This window comes from Vidua macroura, unplaced genomic scaffold (genome assembly GCF_024509145.1).
Source record: "Vidua macroura isolate BioBank_ID:100142 unplaced genomic scaffold, ASM2450914v1 whyUn_scaffold_195, whole genome shotgun sequence".
Lineage (NCBI taxonomy): Eukaryota > Metazoa > Chordata > Aves > Passeriformes > Viduidae > Vidua > Vidua macroura.
The window spans coordinates 9,522-27,656 of NW_026530577.1; the positions used below are offsets into that span (position 1 = coordinate 9,522).

An 18,135-nucleotide genomic window follows, 5' to 3' on the forward strand; every position below is an offset into this window, starting at 1 on the left:
TTTTCCCCAAATTTTGGGGTTTTTTTCCCCCCTGAATTTTTGTTCTTTTTTTCCTTTTTTTCCCGAATTTTTGGGGCTGTCCCCGCGTTTTTGGGGGGATTTTCGGAGGGGGTTGGGGACAACCCGGGAGGTTTTTGGGGACACTGGGGACAACAGGTGAGACACAGGTGACACAGGTGAGACACAGGTGACACAGGTGACACAGGTGACACAGGTGACACAGGTGACACAGGTGACAGGTGACACAGGTGACACACAGGTGACACAGGTGACACAGGTGACAGGTCACACACAGGTGACACAGGTGTCCCAGGTGACAGGTGACACAGGTGACAGGTGACACAGGTGACACACAGGTGACACACAGGTGACACAGGTGACACAGGTGACCCAGGTGACACAGGTGAGACAGGTGACACAGGTGCCACAAGTGACAGGTGACACAGGTGACACAGGTGACCCAGGTGCCTCAGATGGAGATGCTCTCCTGCACACAGGTGGTGACACAGGTGACACAGGTGACACAGGTGATACAGATGACAGGTGACACAGGTGACAGGTGACACACAGGTGACACAGGTGACACACAGGTGGCACACAGGTGACAGGTGACCCAGGTGCCTCAGATGGAGATGCTCTCCTGCACGCAGGTGGTGACACAGGTGAGAGGTGACACAGGTGACACAGGTGACACACAGGTGACACAGGTGACAGGTGACACACAGATGACACAGGTGACAGGTGACACAGGTGACACAGGTGACACAGGTGACAGGTGCCTCAGATGGAGATGCTCTCCTGCACGCAGGTGGTGACACAGGTGACACACAGGTGACACAGGTGACACAGGTGAGACACAGGTGACACAGGTGACCCAGGTGCCTCAGATGGAGATGCTCTCCTGCACGCAGGTGGTGACACAGGTGACACACAGGTGACAGGTGACACACAGGTGACACACAGGTGTCCCAGGTGCCACAGGTGCCTCAGATGGAGATGCTCTCCTGCACGCAGGTGGTGACACAGGTGACACACAGGTGACAGGTGACACACAGGTGACAGGTGACACAGGTAGCACAGGTGACACAGGTGACACACAGGTGAGACACAGGTGACAGGTGACACAGGTAGCACAGGTGACAGGTGTCCCAGGTGCCACAGGTGCCTCAGATGGAGATGCTCTCCTGCACGCAGGTGGTGACACAGGTGACACACAGGTGACACAGGTGACACAGGTGTCACACAGGTGACAGGTGACACACAGGTGACACAGGTGACAGGTGACCCAGGTGCCTCAGATGGAGATGCTCTCCTGCACGCAGGTGGTGACACAGGTGACACACAGGTGACACAGGTGACAGGTGACACAGGTGACAGGTGCCACAGGTGCCTCAGATGGAGATGCTCTCCTGCACGCAGGTGGGCTCCAGGTAGGGGTAGGGCAGGGCCAGCGCGGCGTTGCGGGCGCGGACGCGCTCGGTGATGGCGGCCAGGCGCGCCCGGAACGCGGCCAGCAGCTGCCGCGGCGCCCGCCCGGCCAGCAGGTCCTGAGTGCGCGAGCCCAGGGGGCGCTGGGGACATCGAGGGGACATTGGGGACATTTGGGGGATTTGGGGACATTGGGGGATTGGGGACATTGGGGACATTGGGGGGATTGGGGACATTGAGGACATTGGGGGAGTGGGGACATTGGGGGACATCCCCCCGATGTCCCCAAATGTCCCCAATCGCCCCAAAGTTCCCAGTGTCCCCAATCCCCCCAATGTCCCCTGTGATGTCCCCAATGTCCCCAATGTCCCCAATGTCCCCAATGTCCCCAATGTCCCCAATGCCCCCCGGTGTCCCCAATCCCCCTGATGTCCCCAGTCCCTCCCCGGTGTCCCCGATGTCCCCAATGTCCCCAATCCCCCCCCCAAATGTCCCCAATGTCCTCAAATCTCCTAATGTCCCCAATCCCCCAAGCCCCCCAAATGTCCCCAAATGTCCCCAATCCCCCCAATGTCCCCAATGTCCCCAATCCCCCCAATGTCCCAAATGTCCCCAATCCCCCCCGGTGTCCCCGGTGTCCCCGGTGTCCCCAATCCCCCCCGCAATGTCCCCAATGTCCCCAGTCCCCCCCCGATGTCCCCAATGTCCCCAATCCCCCCTAATGTCCCCAATCCCCCTGGTGTCCCCGATGCCCCCAATCCCCCCCAATGTCCCCAATCCCCCCCAATATCCCCAATGTCCCCAAATCACCCAATGTCCCCAATCCCCCCAGTGTCCCCAATGTCCCCAAATGTCCCCAATCCCCCCAATGTCCCCAATCCCCCCAATGTCCCCTGTCCCCCCAAATGTCCCCAAGCCCCCCAATGTCCCCATTCCCCCCCGGTGTCCTCGATGTCCCCAGTCCCCCCTGGTGTCCCCGGTGTCCCCAATCCCCCCAATGTCCCCAATCCCCGCCGGTGTCCCCGGTGTCCCCAGTGTCCCCGGTGTCCCCAATCCCCCCCGGTGTCCCCGGTGTCCCCGGTGTCCCCAATCCCCCCCCCAATGTCCCCAATGTCCCCAATCCCCCCCGGTGTCCCCGATGTCCCCAGTCCCCCCCGGTGTCCCCGGTGTCCCCAATCCCCCCCGGTGTCCCCGGCCTCACCGGCTCGCCCCCCTCGTAGCTGACCACGCTGAGCAGGGCCAGCAGGGCCCCGGTGGCCTCGGGGCCCGGCAGGGTGGCCAGCAGCAGCTCCTCGGTGGCCTCGTCGTCGCTGGCCGGCGGCGGCCGCTGCAGCGTGCCCGGCGTGTTGGGCATCCAGGCCGCGTAGTCGTACTGGGGAGGGGGCAGCGGGGTCACGGAGGGGGGTCAGCGGCCCCAAAAGTGACCCAGGGTCAGCGGCCCCAAAAGTGACCCCGGGGTCACCTGGGGGTCAGCGGCCCCAAAAGTGACCCCGGGGTCACCTGGGGGTCAGCGGCCCCAAAAGTGACCCGGGGTCTCCTGGGGGTCACCGGTGCCAAAAGTGACCGTGGTTACCTGGGGGTCACTGGCCCCAAAAGTGACCAGGGGTCAGCGGCCCCAAAAGTGACCCCAGGGTCACAGGGGGGTCACCGGCCCCAAAAGTGACCCGGGGTCACCTGGGGGTCAGTGGCCCCAAAAGTGACCCGGGGTCAGCGGCCTCAAAAGTGACCCGGGGTCACCTGGGGGTCACCGGCCCCAAAAGTGACCCGGGGGTCACCGGGGGGTCACCGGTGCCAAAAGTGACCAGGGTCACCTGGGGGTCAGTGGCCCCAAAAGTGACCCCAGGGTCACCTGGGGGTCACCGACCCCAAAACCACCCCGGGGTCACCTGGGGGTCACCAACCCCAAAACTGCCCTGCGGTCACCTGGGGGTCACCGACCCCAAAACCACCCTGGGGTCACTCAGGTCCCACTGGGGCCACCTGGGGGTTGTCACATCCCCACGGCCACTGTGGCCACCAAGGGGTCACCTCGGTCCCACCGGGGCCACTTGGGGGGTCGCCACATCCCCACGTCCTTGGTGGCCACCAAGGTGGGGTTCGTGGCCACGGCCGAGCCTGACGGACACGCTTGGGCATCTCCCTCCCCCCGGTTGTCCCCAGGTGTCCCCAGGTGTCCCAGGTGTCCCCAGGTGTCCCCGGGTGTCCCCAGGTGTCCCCAGGTGTCCCCAGGTGTCCCCGGGTGTCCCAGGTGTCCCCAGGTGTCCCCAGGTGCCACCTGGCCGCTGTTGACGGCGGCGTGCCGGGCGGAGCAGCAGAAGATGATCATGGTCAGGAACTTGACGAGCTCGGCGCGGCCGCAGAGCTTGGACGGGAACCCTGGGGGGGACAGAGGGGACATTGGGGACATCGGGGGGGGACATCACCCGTCAAGGGGCGGGGGCGGCACCCGCTGGGTGACGTCACGCAGCGTGGAGGCGTCACCGAACGCGGCGGTGTCGCCACCGTGGGGACGTCACCCGCCGCAATGGCGTCACCCACCACAGTGATGTCACCCACCACAGTGATGTCACCAAGACAAAATGTCACCAAACGGTGATGTCACCCGCCGCAGTGATGTCACCCGCCACAATGATGTCACCCACCACAGTGATGTCACCCACCGCAATGGCGTCACCCGCCGCAATGGCGTCACCCGCTGCAGTGATGTCACCCGCCGCAGTGATGTCACCCGCCACAATGATGTCACCCACCACAGTGATGTCACCCACCGCAATGGCGTCACCCGCCGCAATGACGTCACCCGCCGCAATGGCGTCACCCGCTGCAGTGATGTCACCCGCCGCAGTGATGTCACCCGCCACAATGATGTCACCCACCACAGTGATGTCACCCACCGCAATGACGTCACCCGCCGCAATGGCGTCACACGCCACAGTGATGTCACCCACCACGGGCCACCCACCCCCAGCACGTCACCACCCGGGCCCTGGCCATGGATGTGAGTGGGACCACCCCATGACTTGACCATGACCATGACCATGACCATGACTTGACCATGACCATGCCATGACCATTCCATGACCATTCCATGACCATGATTTAACCATTCCATGACCATTCCATGACCATGACCATGACCATGACTTGACCATGACCATGCCATGGCCATGACTATGACCATGACCATGGACATTCCATGACCATGACCATGACCATGGCCATGACCATGACCATGACCATTCCATGACCATTCCATGACCATGCCATGACCACGACTTGACCATGGCCATGACTTGACCATGACCATGCCATGACCATTCCATGACCATGATTTAACCATTCCATGACCATGACTTGACCATGACCATGACCATGACCATGACTTGACCATTCCATGACCATTCCATGACCATGCCATGGCCATGACCATGACTTGACCATGACCATGCCATGACCATGACCATGACTTGACCATTCCATGGCCATTCCATGACCATGATTTGACCATTCCACGACCATTCCACGACCGTGACCACCACCCATCACCGCCACGTCCCCGTGTCCCTGCCGATTGTCCCTGTCACCCCCCCACCCACCGGCGTCCCCTACCGCTCTTCTCGTTGCCCAGGACGCCGTAGGTGAAGATCTCGCCCACCCACTCCTGCAGCTCCTCGTCCTCGGCCACCTCGCTGTCCTCGGCGTAGAAAAGCGCCACGATCCCCTCCACGTAGCTGGGACGCCGCGGCGACGCCGGTGACGCGCGGGGACACCGGCGGCGCACCCACGCCGCCCCGTGTCGCCGCCGTCGCTGACGTCCCATCCCCGTGGCCCTGCTCCCCTTGTCACCTCCCCTGTCCCCGTCCTCGCTGTCGCCGTTGTCCCCATTGTCCCCATCGTCCCCATTGTCCCCATCGTCCCCATTGTCCCCATTGTCCCCATCGTCCCCATCGTCCCCATTGTTCCCATTGTCCACAATGTCCCCATTGTCCCCACTGTCCCCATAAGTCCCACCCCATTGTCCCCACTGCTGCCACCTCCCTGTCGCCACTGTCCCCATCCTATTGTCCCCAATGTCCCCATCATTCCCAGCCCATTGTCCCCATTGTCCCCACTGCTGCCACCTCCATTGTCCCCATTGTCCCCATCCCATTGTTCCCAATGTCCCCATTATCCCCACTGTCCCCATTGTCCCCACTGTCCCCACTGTCCCCAATGTCCCCATTGTCCCCACTGTCCCCATCCCAATGTCCCCATTGCCCCCATTGTCCCCATTGTCCCCATTGTCCCCACTGTCCTCATTGTCCCCATTGTCCCCGCTGTCCCCTCGTGTCCCCTCGTGTCCCCTCGTGTCCCCACTGTCCCCAATGTCCCCATTGTCCCCACTGTCCCCACTGTCCCCACTGTCCCCATTGTCCCCATTGTCCCCACTGTCCCCACTGTCCCCATTGTCCCCATTGTCCCCACTGTCCCCACTGTCCCCATTGTCCCCATTGTCCCCACCTCTCGATGGCGCCCCAGATGTCCAGCGCGTCGTCCCTGTAGTGGTAGCCGGGGATGTCCCCAACGCCGCGCTCGGCCACGTCGTCGGGGACGCAGAGCTCGCGGAACGTCAGCGCCGCCGTGCCGCGGGCCACCAGCGCCAGCGTCCCCTCCCGGCCCACTGCGGTGGCCTGGGGACAGTGCCACCCTCAGTGCCACCCTCAGTGTCCCCTCAGTGTCCCCTCAGTGTCCCCTGTGTCCCCTCAGTGTCCCCTGTGTCCCCTCCCGGCCCACCGCGGTGGCCTGGGGACAGTGCCACCCTCAGTGCCACCCTCAGTGTCCCCTCAGTGTCCCCTCAGTGTCCCCTGTGTCCCCTCAGTGTCCCCTGTGTCCCCTCTGTCCCCTCCCGGCCCACTGCGGTGGCCTGGGGACAGTGCCACCCTCAGTGTCCCCTCAGTGTCCCCTCAGTGTCCCCTCAGTGTCCCCTCAGTGTCCCCTGTGTCCCCTCAGTGTCCCCTCAGTGTCCCCTCTGTCCCCTGAGTCCCACCGCGGTGGCCTGGGGACAGTGCCACCCTCAGTGTCCCCTGTGTCCCCTCAGTGCCACCCTCAGTGTCCCCTCAGTGTCCCTTCAGTGTCCCCTGTGTCCCCTCAGTGTCCCCTCAGTGTCCCCTCAGTGTCCCCTCAGTGTCCCCTGTGTCCCCTCAGTGTCCCCTCAGTGTCCCCTCAGTGTCCCCTCAGTGTCCCCTCTGTCCCCTCTGTCCCACCGCGGTGGCCTGGGGACAGTGCCACCCTCAGTGTCCCCTCAGTGTCCCCTCAGTGTCCCCTCAGTGCCACCCTCAGTGTCCCTTCAGTGTCCCCTCAGTGTCCCACAGGTGACACTGGTGTCACACAGATGACACAGGTGGCACACAGGTGCCACAGGTGACACAGATGACACAGGTGTCACACAGGTGTCCCAGGTGGCACAGGTGACACAGGTGACACAGGTGACACACAGGTGAGACAGGTGACACAGGTGACACACAGAGGTCACACAGGTGTCCCACAGGTGTCCCAGGTGTCCCAGGTGTCCCACAGGTGTCCCACAGGTGTCCCCCAGGTGTCCCAGGTGTCCCAGGTGTGCCCGGCTCACCTGGTCGATGATGCCGCCGGGGTTCAGCAGCGTCTCCCGCGCCAGGATGTTGATGTGGAAGGTGAAACGCAGGTGGGGGAGGAGGAGCTGGGGACATCGGGGACATCCGTGGGGACATTGGGGACATTGATGGGATTGGGGACATTGGGGACATCCGTGGGGACAGTGGGGACATTGGGGACATTTGGGGATATCGGGGGATTGGGGACATTGGGGGACATTGGGGACAGTGGGGGACATTGAGAACATTGGGGACATTTGGGGACATTGGGGACATCAATGGGGACATTTGGGGGGATCGGGGACGTTGGGGACATTGGGGACATTAATGGGGACATTGGGGACATTTGGGACATCGGGGGGATTGGGGACATTGGGGACATCGGGGACATCAGTGGGGACATTGGGGACATTGGGGACATTGATGGGATTGGGGACATTTGGGACATTGGGGACATTGGGGGACAAGGAGGGGACATTGGGGACATTGAGGACATTGGGGACATTTGGGGACATCGGGGACATTAATGGGGACATTGGGGACATTGATGGGATTGGGGACATTTTGGGACATTGGGGACATTGGGGACATCGGGGACATTGGGGGATTGGGGATTTGGGGACATTGAGGACATTGGGGACATTTGGGGACATCGGGGACATTAATGGGGACATTTGGGGGATTGGGGACATTGGGGGACATTGGCGACATTGGGTGGTGTTTTTGGGGTCAGGGTTGGGATTTTTGGGGTCAGGGTTGGGTTTTTGGGGTCAGGGTTGGGTTTTTGGGACGGGGATTTCGGAATGCAGTTTTTGGGGTCAGGGTTGGGATTTTTGGGGTCAGGGTTGGGATTTTTGGGGTCAGGGTTGGGTTTTTGGGGTCAGGGATGGGTTTTTGGGGTCAGGGTTGGGATTTTGGGACGGGGATTTCGAGGTGCAGTTTTTGGGGTCAGGGATGAGTTTTTGGGGTCAGGGTTGGGATTTTTGGGGCCCGGGTTGGGATTTTTGGGGTCAGGGTTGGGGATTTTGGGACGGGGATTTCGGGGTGCTGTTTTTGGGGTCAGGGTTGGGATTTTTGGGGTCAGGGTTGGGGATTTTGGGACGGGGATTTCAGGGTGCAGTTTTTGGGTCAGGATGCAGTTTTTGGGGTCCGGGTTGAGATTTTTGGGGTCAGGGTTGGGTTTTTGGGGTCAGGGCTGGGTTTTTGGGACAGGGATTTCAGGATGCAGTTTTTGGGGTCAGGGTTGGGATTTTTGGGGTCAGGGATGGGTTTTTGGGGTCAGGGTTGGGATTTTTGGGGTCAGGGTTGGGATTTTGGGACGGGGATTTCGAGGTGCAGTTTTTGGGGTCAGGGTTGGGATTTTGGGACGGGGATTTCGAGGTGCAGCTTTTCGGGGTACCTGGTGCACGGGGTGGGCCACGGGCAGGCGCTGGGTGGCCACGGCGAAGGCCTCGGCCAGGAAGTGGCCGTGCAGCAGGTGAGTGACCATCTCGTGCAGGACAAAGTGAGCGCCCCGAACCCAGAGCTTGGCCAGAGCCCAGCCCTGGCCCCCCGGGAGGAAAATCGGGGACCCCGGCCCGGGGTGCTGGGACAGCTGGGGGGACACCGGGGGTCAGTGGGGTCATCAGGGGTCAGTGGGGGTCAGGGGACCCCGGCCCGGGGTGCTGGGACAGCTGGGGGGACACCGGGGACATCAGGGGTCAGTGGGGTCAGGGGACCCCGGCCCAGGGTGCTGGGACAGCTGGGGGGACACCGGGGACATCAGGGGTCATCAGGGGTCAGTGGGGGTCAGGGGACCCCGGCCCGGGGTGCTGGGACAGCTGGGGGGACACCGGGGACATCAGGGGTCAGTGGGGTCAGGGGACCCCGGCCCAGGGGGCTGGGACAGCTGGGGGGACACCGGGGGTCATCAGGGGTCAGTGGGGTCATCAGGGGTCATCAGGGGTCAGTGGGGGTCAGGGGACCCCGGCCCGGGGTGCTGGGACAGCTGGGGGGACACCGGGGACATCAGGGGTCATCAGGGGTCAGTGGGGGTCAGCAGGGGTCAGTGGGGGTCAGGGGACCCCGGCCCGGGGTGCTGGGACAGCTGGGGGGACACCGGGGGTCAGTGGGGGTCATCAGGGGTCATCAGGGGACACTGGGGGTCAGTGGGGTCAGCAGGGGTCAGTGGGGTCAGTGGGGACAGAGGGGACACCGGGGGTCAGTGGGGGTCATCAGGGATCATCAGGGGACACCGAGGGTCAGTGGGGTCAGTGGGGTCAGTGGGGTCAGTGGGGGTCAGGGGACCCCGGCCCGGGGTGCTGGGACAGCTGGGGGGACACCGGGGGTCAGTGGGGTCAGCAGGGGTCAGTGGGGGTCAGTGATGGTCAGTTGTGGTCAGTGATGGTCAGCATGGACAGTGATGGTCAGTCATGGTCAGTGATGGTCAGTGGTGGTCAGTGGTGGTCAGTGATGGTCAGTTATGGTCAGTGGTGGTCAGTGGTGGTCAGTGATGGTCAGTGGTGGTCAGCATGGACAGTGGTGGTCAGTGATGGTCAATGGTGGTCAGCATGGTCAGGGGTGGTCAGCAGGGACAGTGGTGGTCAGTGGTGGTCAGTGATGGTCACTAGTGGACACTGATGGTCAGCGGTGGTCAGCATGGACAGTGGTGGTCAGCATGGACAGTGATGGTCAGTGATGGTCAGTGGTGGTCAGCGATGGTCAATGGTGGTCAGCATGGTCAGTGATGGTCAGTGGTGGTCAGTGATGGTCACTAGTGGACACTGATGGTCAGTGATGGTCAGTGGTGGTCAGTGGTGGTCAGCATGGTCAGTGATGGTCAGTGATGGTCACTAGTGGACACTGATGGTCAGCGGGGGTGGGGAGGCGCAGGGACACTGAGGGGACATGGAGGGGACACGGAGGGATCCCAAAGGGCCACTTGTGGCCATTTGTGGCCACTTGTGGCCACCTGTGGCCATTTGCGGCCACCTGTGGCCACCTGGGGCCGTACCTGGATGGCCACGGGCAGCAGGCGGCCGCGGGGGCTGAGCCAGAGCAGGCACAGGGGGGCGGCCAGGAACTGGGGGTGTCCCCCGATGTCCCCCGTGGGGAGCCCCTCGAGCAGCGCGTAATCGGCCAGGAAGAGGCGCCCGCCCTGCGGCAGCGACACCCCAAAATTGGGGGAGCCCGAAATTGGGGAACCCCCAAAAATGGGGACAAACCAACATTGGGGATGCACCAAAAATGGGGAACCCAAAATTGGGGAACCCCCAAAAATGGGGACAAACCAAAATTGGGGAAACCCAAAATTGGGGAGCCCAAAATTGGGGAACCCCCAAAAATGAGGACGCACCAAAATGGGGGAGCCCAAAATTGGGGACGCACCAAAATTGGGGATGCACCAAAAATGGGGACACCAAAATTGGGAAACCCTAAAAATGGGGATCCTCCAAAATTGGGGACACACCAAAATTGGGGATCCTCCAAAAATGGGGACACACCAAAAATGGGGATCCTCCAAAATTGGGGATACCAAAATTTGGGACACCAAAATTGGGGAGCCCAAAAATGGGGATCCTCCAAAATTGGGGAAACCAAAAATGGGGACACCAAAAGTGGGGATGCACCAAAAGTGGGGATGCACCAAAAATGGGGAACCCCAAAAATGGGGATCCTCCAAAATTGGGGACACCCCGAAGTTGGGGGACCCCAAAATTGAGGACACACCAAAAATGGGGACACCAAAATTGGGGATGCACCAAAAATGGGGAACCCAAAATTGGGGACACCAAAATTGGGGGATCCCAAAAATGGGGATCCTCCAAAATTGGGGAAACCAAAAATGGGGACACCAAAATTGGGGACACCAAAATTTGGGATGCCCCAAAAATGGGGATCCTCCAAAATTGGGGAACCCAAAATTGGGGAGCCCAAAATTGGGACACCCCAGACACACCGAAATTGGGGGACCCCAATAATGGGGACGCCCCAAAAATGGGGACAACGAAATGGGGACCTCAAAATTGGGACAACGAAATGGGGACACCTAAAATGGGACCCCAAAAATGGTTTTGGGGTGTTTCTGGGGTTTTTTGGGGGTATTTTGGGATGTTTTTTGGGTTTTTGGTGATTTTGGGGTGCCCCACCTCCATCTCGCGGCGCAGGGAGGTGCCAGGGCCGAGGCTCGGGGCCACCATGGGGGTCTTTGTTTGGGGTGGTTTTGGGGTGATTTTGGGGTATTTGTTCGGGGTTTTTTGGTGATTTTGGGTTTTTTTGGGGGGTTTTTGGGGTGTTTTTGGGGTGATTTGGGGTTTTCAGGGTGCCCCACCTCCATCTCGCGGCGCAGGGAGGTGCCGGGGCCGAGGCTCGGGGCCACCATGGCCTCGCTGACGGGGAAGTTGGGGGGCAGGCGGCGGCAGCGGCGCAGCAGGACGGGGTTCACCCCGCTCAGGAACTGCTCCCCGAAAAACGCGTCCTCCTGCCAGTGCCGCAGCACGTACTCTGCGGGGACACGTTGGGGACACTTGGGGACACCTGGGGACACCTGGGGACACCTTGGGGGTAGTTGGGGACACATCTGAAACACTTGGGGACACCTGGGGACACCTGGGGAGACTTGGGGACAACTTGGGGGGCAGTTGGGGAAACCTTGGGGACACCTCAGGGACATTTCTTGGATGCCTGGGGACACCTTGGGGACATCTGGGGACACCTGGGGACACATCTGAAACACTTGGGGACACCTCGGGGACATCTTGGGAAACCTTGGGGACACCTGGGACACCTTGGAGACACCTTGGAGACACCTTGGGGACACCTGGGGACACCTGGGGCAACTTGGGGACACCTGGGACACCTTGGAGACACCTTGGGGACACCTGGGGACACCTGGGGACACCTGGGGAGAACTTCGGGACACCTGGGGACACCTTGGGGACACCTTTGGGGCAGTTGGGGAAACCTTGGGGACATTTCTTGGATGCCTGGGGACACCTCGGGGACATCTTGGGATACCTTGGGGACACCTGGAGACACCTTGGGGACACCTGGGGACACCTGGGGACACCTGGGACACCTTGGAGACACCTTGGGGACACCTGGGGCAACTTGGGGACACCTGGGGACACCTTGGGGACACCTTGGGGGCAGTTGGGGAGACCTTGGGGACATTTCTTGGATGCCTGGGGACACCTCGGGGACATCTGGGGAAACCTTGGGGGACAGTTGGGGAAACCTTGGGGACACCTGGGGACACCTTGGGGACACCTGGGCACACATCTGAAACACTTGGGGACATCTGGGGGACATCTGGGGACACCTCAGGGACATTTCTTGGACACCTGGGGACACCTTGGGGACACCTGAGGACACCTTGGGGACATTTCTTGGACACTTGGGGACACTTGGGGACATCTGGGGACACCTGAGGACACCTCGAGGACACCTTGGGGGCAGTTGGGGACACCTGGGGACAGGTGGGGACGCGGGGGAGGGGCACCCACCGCTGATGGGGGTCCCGGGCCCCTCGAGCGCCGCCCGAACGTCCTCAAAGCTGCGCCAGGAAGAGCCGGAACGGAGCCCCCGGAGCCGGATCCGGATCTGCCTGGGGGGACAGCGGGGACAGCGGGGGGACATTGAGGGGACATTTGGGGACATTGGGACATTGAGGGGACATTGGGGACATTTTGGGGGATTGGGGACATTTTGGGGGATTGGGGACATTTGGGGGATTGGGGACATTGAGAGGTTTGGGGACATTGGGGACATCAATGGGGACATTGGGGGGACACGCAAGGACAAAGAGATGGGCGGGGGTGGCTCGGACCCTCAGTAACCCCCATTGACCACTGTTGACCCTCAATGACCCCCGTTGACCACTGTTGACCCCCGTTGACCACTGTTGACCCCCGTTGACCACTGTTGACCCCCGTTGACTGCTGTTGACCCCCGTTGACCCCCATTGACCCCCATTGACCCCCGTTGACCACTGTTGACCCCCATTGACCACTGTTGACCCCCGTTGACCCCCGGTGACCACTGTTGACCCCCATTGACCACTGTTGTCCCCCGTTGACCACTGTTGACTCCCATTGACCCCCCTTTAACCCCCGTTGACCACTGTTGACCCCCAATTGACCCCTGCTGACTGCTGTTGACCCCCGTTGACCCCTGTTGACCCCCATTGACCCCCATTGACCCCCATTGACCACTGTTGACTGCTGTTGACCCCCATTGACCACTGTTGACAGCCATTGATCACTGTTGACCCCCGTTGACCCCTGTTGACCCCCGTTGACCACTGTTGACCCCCGTTGACCCCCGGTGACCACTGTTGACCACTGTTGACCCCCATTGACCCCTGTTGACCCCCAATAACCCCCGTTGACCCCTGTTGACCCCCATTGACCCCCATTGACCAATGTTGACCCCCATTGACCCCCGTTGACTGCTGTTGACCCCCATTGACCACTGTTGACCCCCATTGACCACTGTTGACCCCCATTGACCCCCATTGACCCCCATTGACCACTGTTGACCGCCATTGACCACTGTTGACCCCCGTTGACCCCCATTGACCCCCGGTGACCCCCGGTGACCCTCGGTGTCACTGACGCGGCGGCGGCGCGCGCGGCCAGCTGGACGCGGTGGCCCAGGGGGAAGCTCAGGGTGGGCGACAGCTGGGGGGGCGGCCCCGGTGACGTCGTCGCTTCCTGTGACGTCGCCACTTCCTGTGACGTCATCGCTTCCTGTGACGTCGTCGTTTCCTGTGACGTCACCGTTTCCTGCGACGTTGCCGTCGGGGATGCCGGTGGGGGCGTGGCCGGAGGGGGCGTGGCCGGCGGGGGCGGCCACGGACACAGGGCCGGGGGCAGCGCCCGGAGGCACCACGGCCAGCCCGGGGCGTAGGGAGCCCACCTGGGACAGAGTGACCACTGGTGACCACTGGTGACCATCAGTGACCACTGGTGACCATCAGTGACCATTAGTGACCCCAGAGCCCTCCTGGGACAGAGTGACCACTGGTGACCACTGGTGACCATCAGTGACCACTGGTGACCATCAGTGACCATTAGTGACCCCCGAGCCCTCCTGGGACAGAGTGACCACTGGTGACCACCGGTGACCACCGGTGACCACTGGTGACCATCAGTGACCACTGGTGACCATCAGTGACCATTAGTGACCCCAGAGCCCTCCTGGGACAGAGTGACCACTGGTGACCACTGGTGACCACCGGTGACCACTGGGGGCCACCAGTGACCAGTAGTGACCACTAGTGACCATTAATGACTCCAGAGCCCGCCTGGGACAAAGTGACCACCGGTGACCACTGGTGACCACTGGTGGCCACTGGTGACCATTAGTGACCACCACCAGTAACCTCAGGGACAGGGACACAGTGACCATCAGTGACCACCAGTTCCCTCCCAGTCCCTCCCAGTCCCCTCCCAGTTCCTCCCAGTTCCCTCCCAGTCCATCCCAGTCCCCTCCCAGTCTCTCCCAGTCCCTCCCAGTTCCTCCCAGTTCCCTCCCAGTTCCCTCCCAGTTCCCTCCCAGTCTCTCCCAGTCTCTCCCAGTCCATCCCAGTCCCTCCCAGTTGCCCCAGTTCGCACTCGAAGATCTCCCGGCGCTCTCTCCGCTCCTCCCGGCGCTGCTGCAGCAGCTGCGGCACCCGAGCGGCGTCACGGGGGGTCCGGGCTGGGGACAGAGGGGACATCAGTGGGGACAGTGGGGACATTGGGGGGTTTGGGGACATTGGGGACATTGGGGGATTGGGGGATTTGGGACACAGCCCCCCAGAGCCTCCAGTTCCCTCACAATGTCCCCGATGTCCCCAATCCCCCAATGTCCCCCCAACGTCCTCAATGTCCCCTCATTGTCCCCAATGTCCCCCCGTGCCCCTGATGTCCCCGATGTCCCCTCATTGTCACCACTGTCCCCAATCCCCCCGATGTCCCCAATGTCCCCAATTCCCCACTGTCCCCCCAATGTCCCCAATGTCCCCAATGTCCCCTCATTGTCCACATTGTCCCCGATGTCCCCAATGTCCCCAATCCCCCACTGTCCCCGATGTCCCCGATGCCCCCGATGTCCCCAACGTCCCCAATTTCCCCTCATTGTCCCCATTGTCCCCATTGTCCCAAATGTCCCCAATGTCCCTCAGTGTCCCAAATCCCCCACTGTCCCCAATGTCCCCTATGTCCCCAATGTCCCCTCATAGTCCCCAATGTCCCCGATGTCCCCGACGTCCCCGATGTCCCCAATGTCCCCATTGTCCCCACTGCCCCCACTGTCCTCCCAATGTCCCCACTGTCCCCAATGTCCCCAATCCCCCATTGTCCCCAATGTCCCCACTATCCCCAATGTCCCCGATGTCCCCATTGTCCCCAATCCCCCCGATGTCCCCAATGTCCCCAATGTCCCCACTGTCCCCACTGTCCCCACTGTCCCCTCTGTCCCCAATCCCCCTGATGTCCCCATTGTCCCCGATGTCCCCAATCCCCCCGATGTCCCCAATGTCCCCACTGTCCCCATTCCCCCCAATGTCCCCATTGTCCCCAATCCCCCCAATCCCCCCGATGTCCCCACTGTCCCCGCCGTCCCCTGTCCCGTACCCGTCCCCTCGCGCAGCTCCAGGTCGCCGCTCTCCAGCCAGCGGTGGCACGGGAAGACGGCCGTGGGGACGTCCCCGTCGCCGTCCCCGTCGCTGTCCCCGAGGTCCTCGGTGACGTCCCTGACGTCGCCCTCGGTGTCGCCGGGGCGCGGCGGGAGCGGGCCGGTGACGGTGACGCCGGCGCAGAACCAGCGGTCGGGGACGAGGGACAGCAGCGGCTCCTTGTGCAGCCGCAGGGACAGGAGCGTCCCCAGGGGCCGCGGGGACGTCACCTCCAGCCACAGGGTCTGGGGAGGGGACACCTGTGTGTCACCTGTGTCACCTGTAACCTGTGTCACCTGTGTCAGTCCCCAGGGGCCGCGGGGACGTCACCTCCAGCCACAGGGTCTGGGGAGGGGACACCTGTGTGTCACCTGTGTCACCTGTAACCTGTGTGACCTGTCATCTGTGTCACCTGTGTCACCTGTCACCTGTGTCACCTGTGTCACCTGGGTCACCTCCAGCCACAGGGTCTGGGGAGGGGACACCTGTGTGTCACCTGTGTCACCTGTCACCTGTGTGACCTGTCACCTGTGTCACCTGTGTCACCTGTGTCACCTGTGTCAGTCCCCAGGGGCCGCGGGGACGTCACCTCCAGCCACAGGGTCTGGGGAGGGGACACCTGGGTCACACCTGGGTCACCTGGGTCACCTGTCACCTGTGTCACCTGTGTCACCTGTGTCACCTGTCACCTGTGTCACCTGTGTGACATCTATGTGTCACCTGTGTCATCTGTGTGACCTGTAACCTGTGTCACCTGTGTCACCTCCAGCCACAGGGTCTGGGGAGGGGACACCTGGGTCACACCTGGGTCACCTGTCACCTGTGTCACCTGTGTCACCTGTGTCACCTGTGTCACCTGTGTCACCTGTGTCACCTGTCACCTGTAACCTGTGTCACCTGTCACCTGTGTCACCTGTAACCTGTGTGACATCTATGTGACACCTGGGTCACCTGGGACACCTGGGACACCTGTGTCACCTGTGTCACCTGTCACCTGTGTCACCTGTGTGACCTGTGTCACCTGTCACCTGTGTCACCTGGGTCACCTGGGACACACCTGGGACAGCTGTGTGACCTGTGTCACGCTGTTCCTCCCAGTCCCTCCCAGTCCATCCCAGTCCATCCCAGTCCCTCCCAGTTCCATCCCAGTCCATCCCAGTCCCTCCCAGTTCCATCCCAGTCCCTCCCAGTGCTCCCAGTGCTCCCAGTTTGTGATTCCCAGTCCATTCCAGTGCTCCCAGTTTGCCATTCCCAGTGCTCCAAGTCCATCCCAGTTCCATCCCAGTCCCTCCCAGTTCCCTCCCAGTGCTCCCAGTGCTCCCAGTGCTCCCAGTTTGCCATTCCCAGTGCTCCCAGTGCTCCCTGTTTGTGATTCCCAGTCCATTCCAGTGCTCCCAGTTTGCCATTCCCAGTGCTCCCAGTTCCATCCCAGTCCCTCCCAGTCCCTCCCAGTTCCATCCCAGTCCATCCCAGTGCTCCCAGTGCTCCCAGTGCTCCCAGTTTGCCATTCCCAGTGCTCCCAGTGCTCCCAGTCCATCCCAGTCCCTCCCAGTCCCTCTCAATCCCATTCCCAGTGCTCCCAGTCCCATTCCCAGTCCCTCCCAGTCCCTCCCAGTCCCATCCCAGTCCATCCCAGTGCTCCCAGTGCTCCCAGTTTGCCATTCCCAGTGCTCCCAGTGCTCCCAGTCCATCCCAGTGCTCCCAGTGCTCCCAGTGCTCACGCTGCCGGGGCGCAGGCGGTGCCGGGGCCACCCCAGGTGCCACCCGGGTGCCACCCCCGCTGTCCCCTCCAGGGTGACGCTGACGCTGCCCAGGGTGCCCATCCCCCACTGCGGGCCCGTGGCCACGCCCAGCCGGTACCGCGCCCCTCCCCCACCCGCCGGGGTCACCCCGGGGTCAGGGGTCACGCAGGGGTCACTGGTCATTCCGGGGGTCACCCACTGGTCACTCAGGGGTCACTCAGGGGTCACTCGGGGTCACTCAGGGGCCAGTGGTCACTCAGGGGTCACTCAGTGGTCACTCAGGGGTTAGCGGTCACTCAGGGGTCAGTGGTCACTCAGGGGTCAGTGGTCACTCAGGGGTCACTCAGGGGTCACTCAGGGGTCACTCAGCAGTCACTCAGGGGTCACTCAGGGGTCACTCGGGGTCACTCAGCGGTCACTCAGGGGTCAGCGGTCACTCAGGGGTCAGTGGTCACTCAGGGGTCAGTGGTCACTCAGGGGTCACTCAGGGGTCACTCAGGGGTCACTCAGCGGTCACTCAGGGGTCAGCGGTCACTCAGCGGTCACTCAGGGGTCCTTAGGGGGTCCCTGGAGATTTTTTGGGGGGGTCCCGGGGGATTTTGGGTTTTTTGGGGGATTTTTGGGGGGATCCCGGGGGGGGTCCCGGGGGTCCCTGGGGGATTTTGGGGGTCCCGGGGGATTTGGGGGGGGTCCCTGGGGGGTTTTGGGGGGGTTT

The 18,135-nt window shown here is 62.1% G+C and overlaps 1 protein-coding gene across 1 annotated transcript; it reads right to left on the reverse strand.

Moving 5' to 3' along the window:
- Window positions 1–1,391: 1,391 nt before the first annotated feature.
- On the reverse strand, window positions 1,392–17,603 carry LOC128802832 (polyunsaturated fatty acid lipoxygenase ALOX8-like). Its single transcript, XM_053969413.1, has 14 exons — window positions 17,400–17,603; window positions 15,638–15,923; window positions 14,624–14,720; window positions 13,635–13,937; window positions 12,524–12,624; window positions 11,350–11,522; window positions 10,033–10,176; window positions 8,440–8,634; window positions 7,040–7,126; window positions 5,929–6,098; window positions 5,038–5,159; window positions 3,704–3,804; window positions 2,630–2,800; window positions 1,392–1,586 (listed from the first exon to the last, which is right to left on the reverse strand). The coding sequence occupies exons 1-14, from the start codon at window positions 17,601–17,603 to the stop codon at window positions 1,392–1,394; spliced, it is 2,349 nt and encodes a 782-aa protein (XP_053825388.1).
- Window positions 17,604–18,135: the final 532 nt, after the last annotated feature.

Bases quoted from the DNA above. Each gene is read 5' to 3' on its own strand.
- LOC128802832 (XM_053969413.1), bottom strand. From the start codon at position 17,603: ATGACCAGTGACCCCTGCGTGACCCCTGACCCCGGGGTGACCCCGGCG. The intron at 3,805-5,037 runs GTAGGGGACGCC...TGTCCCCCCCAG, and splicing joins CCTGGGCAACGAGAAGAGCG to GGTTCCCGTCCAAGCTCTGC. The intron at 1,587-2,629 runs GTGAGGCCGGGG...TCCCCAATGTCC, and splicing joins GCTACGAGGGGGGCGAGCCG to CCTCGATGTCCCCAGCGCCC.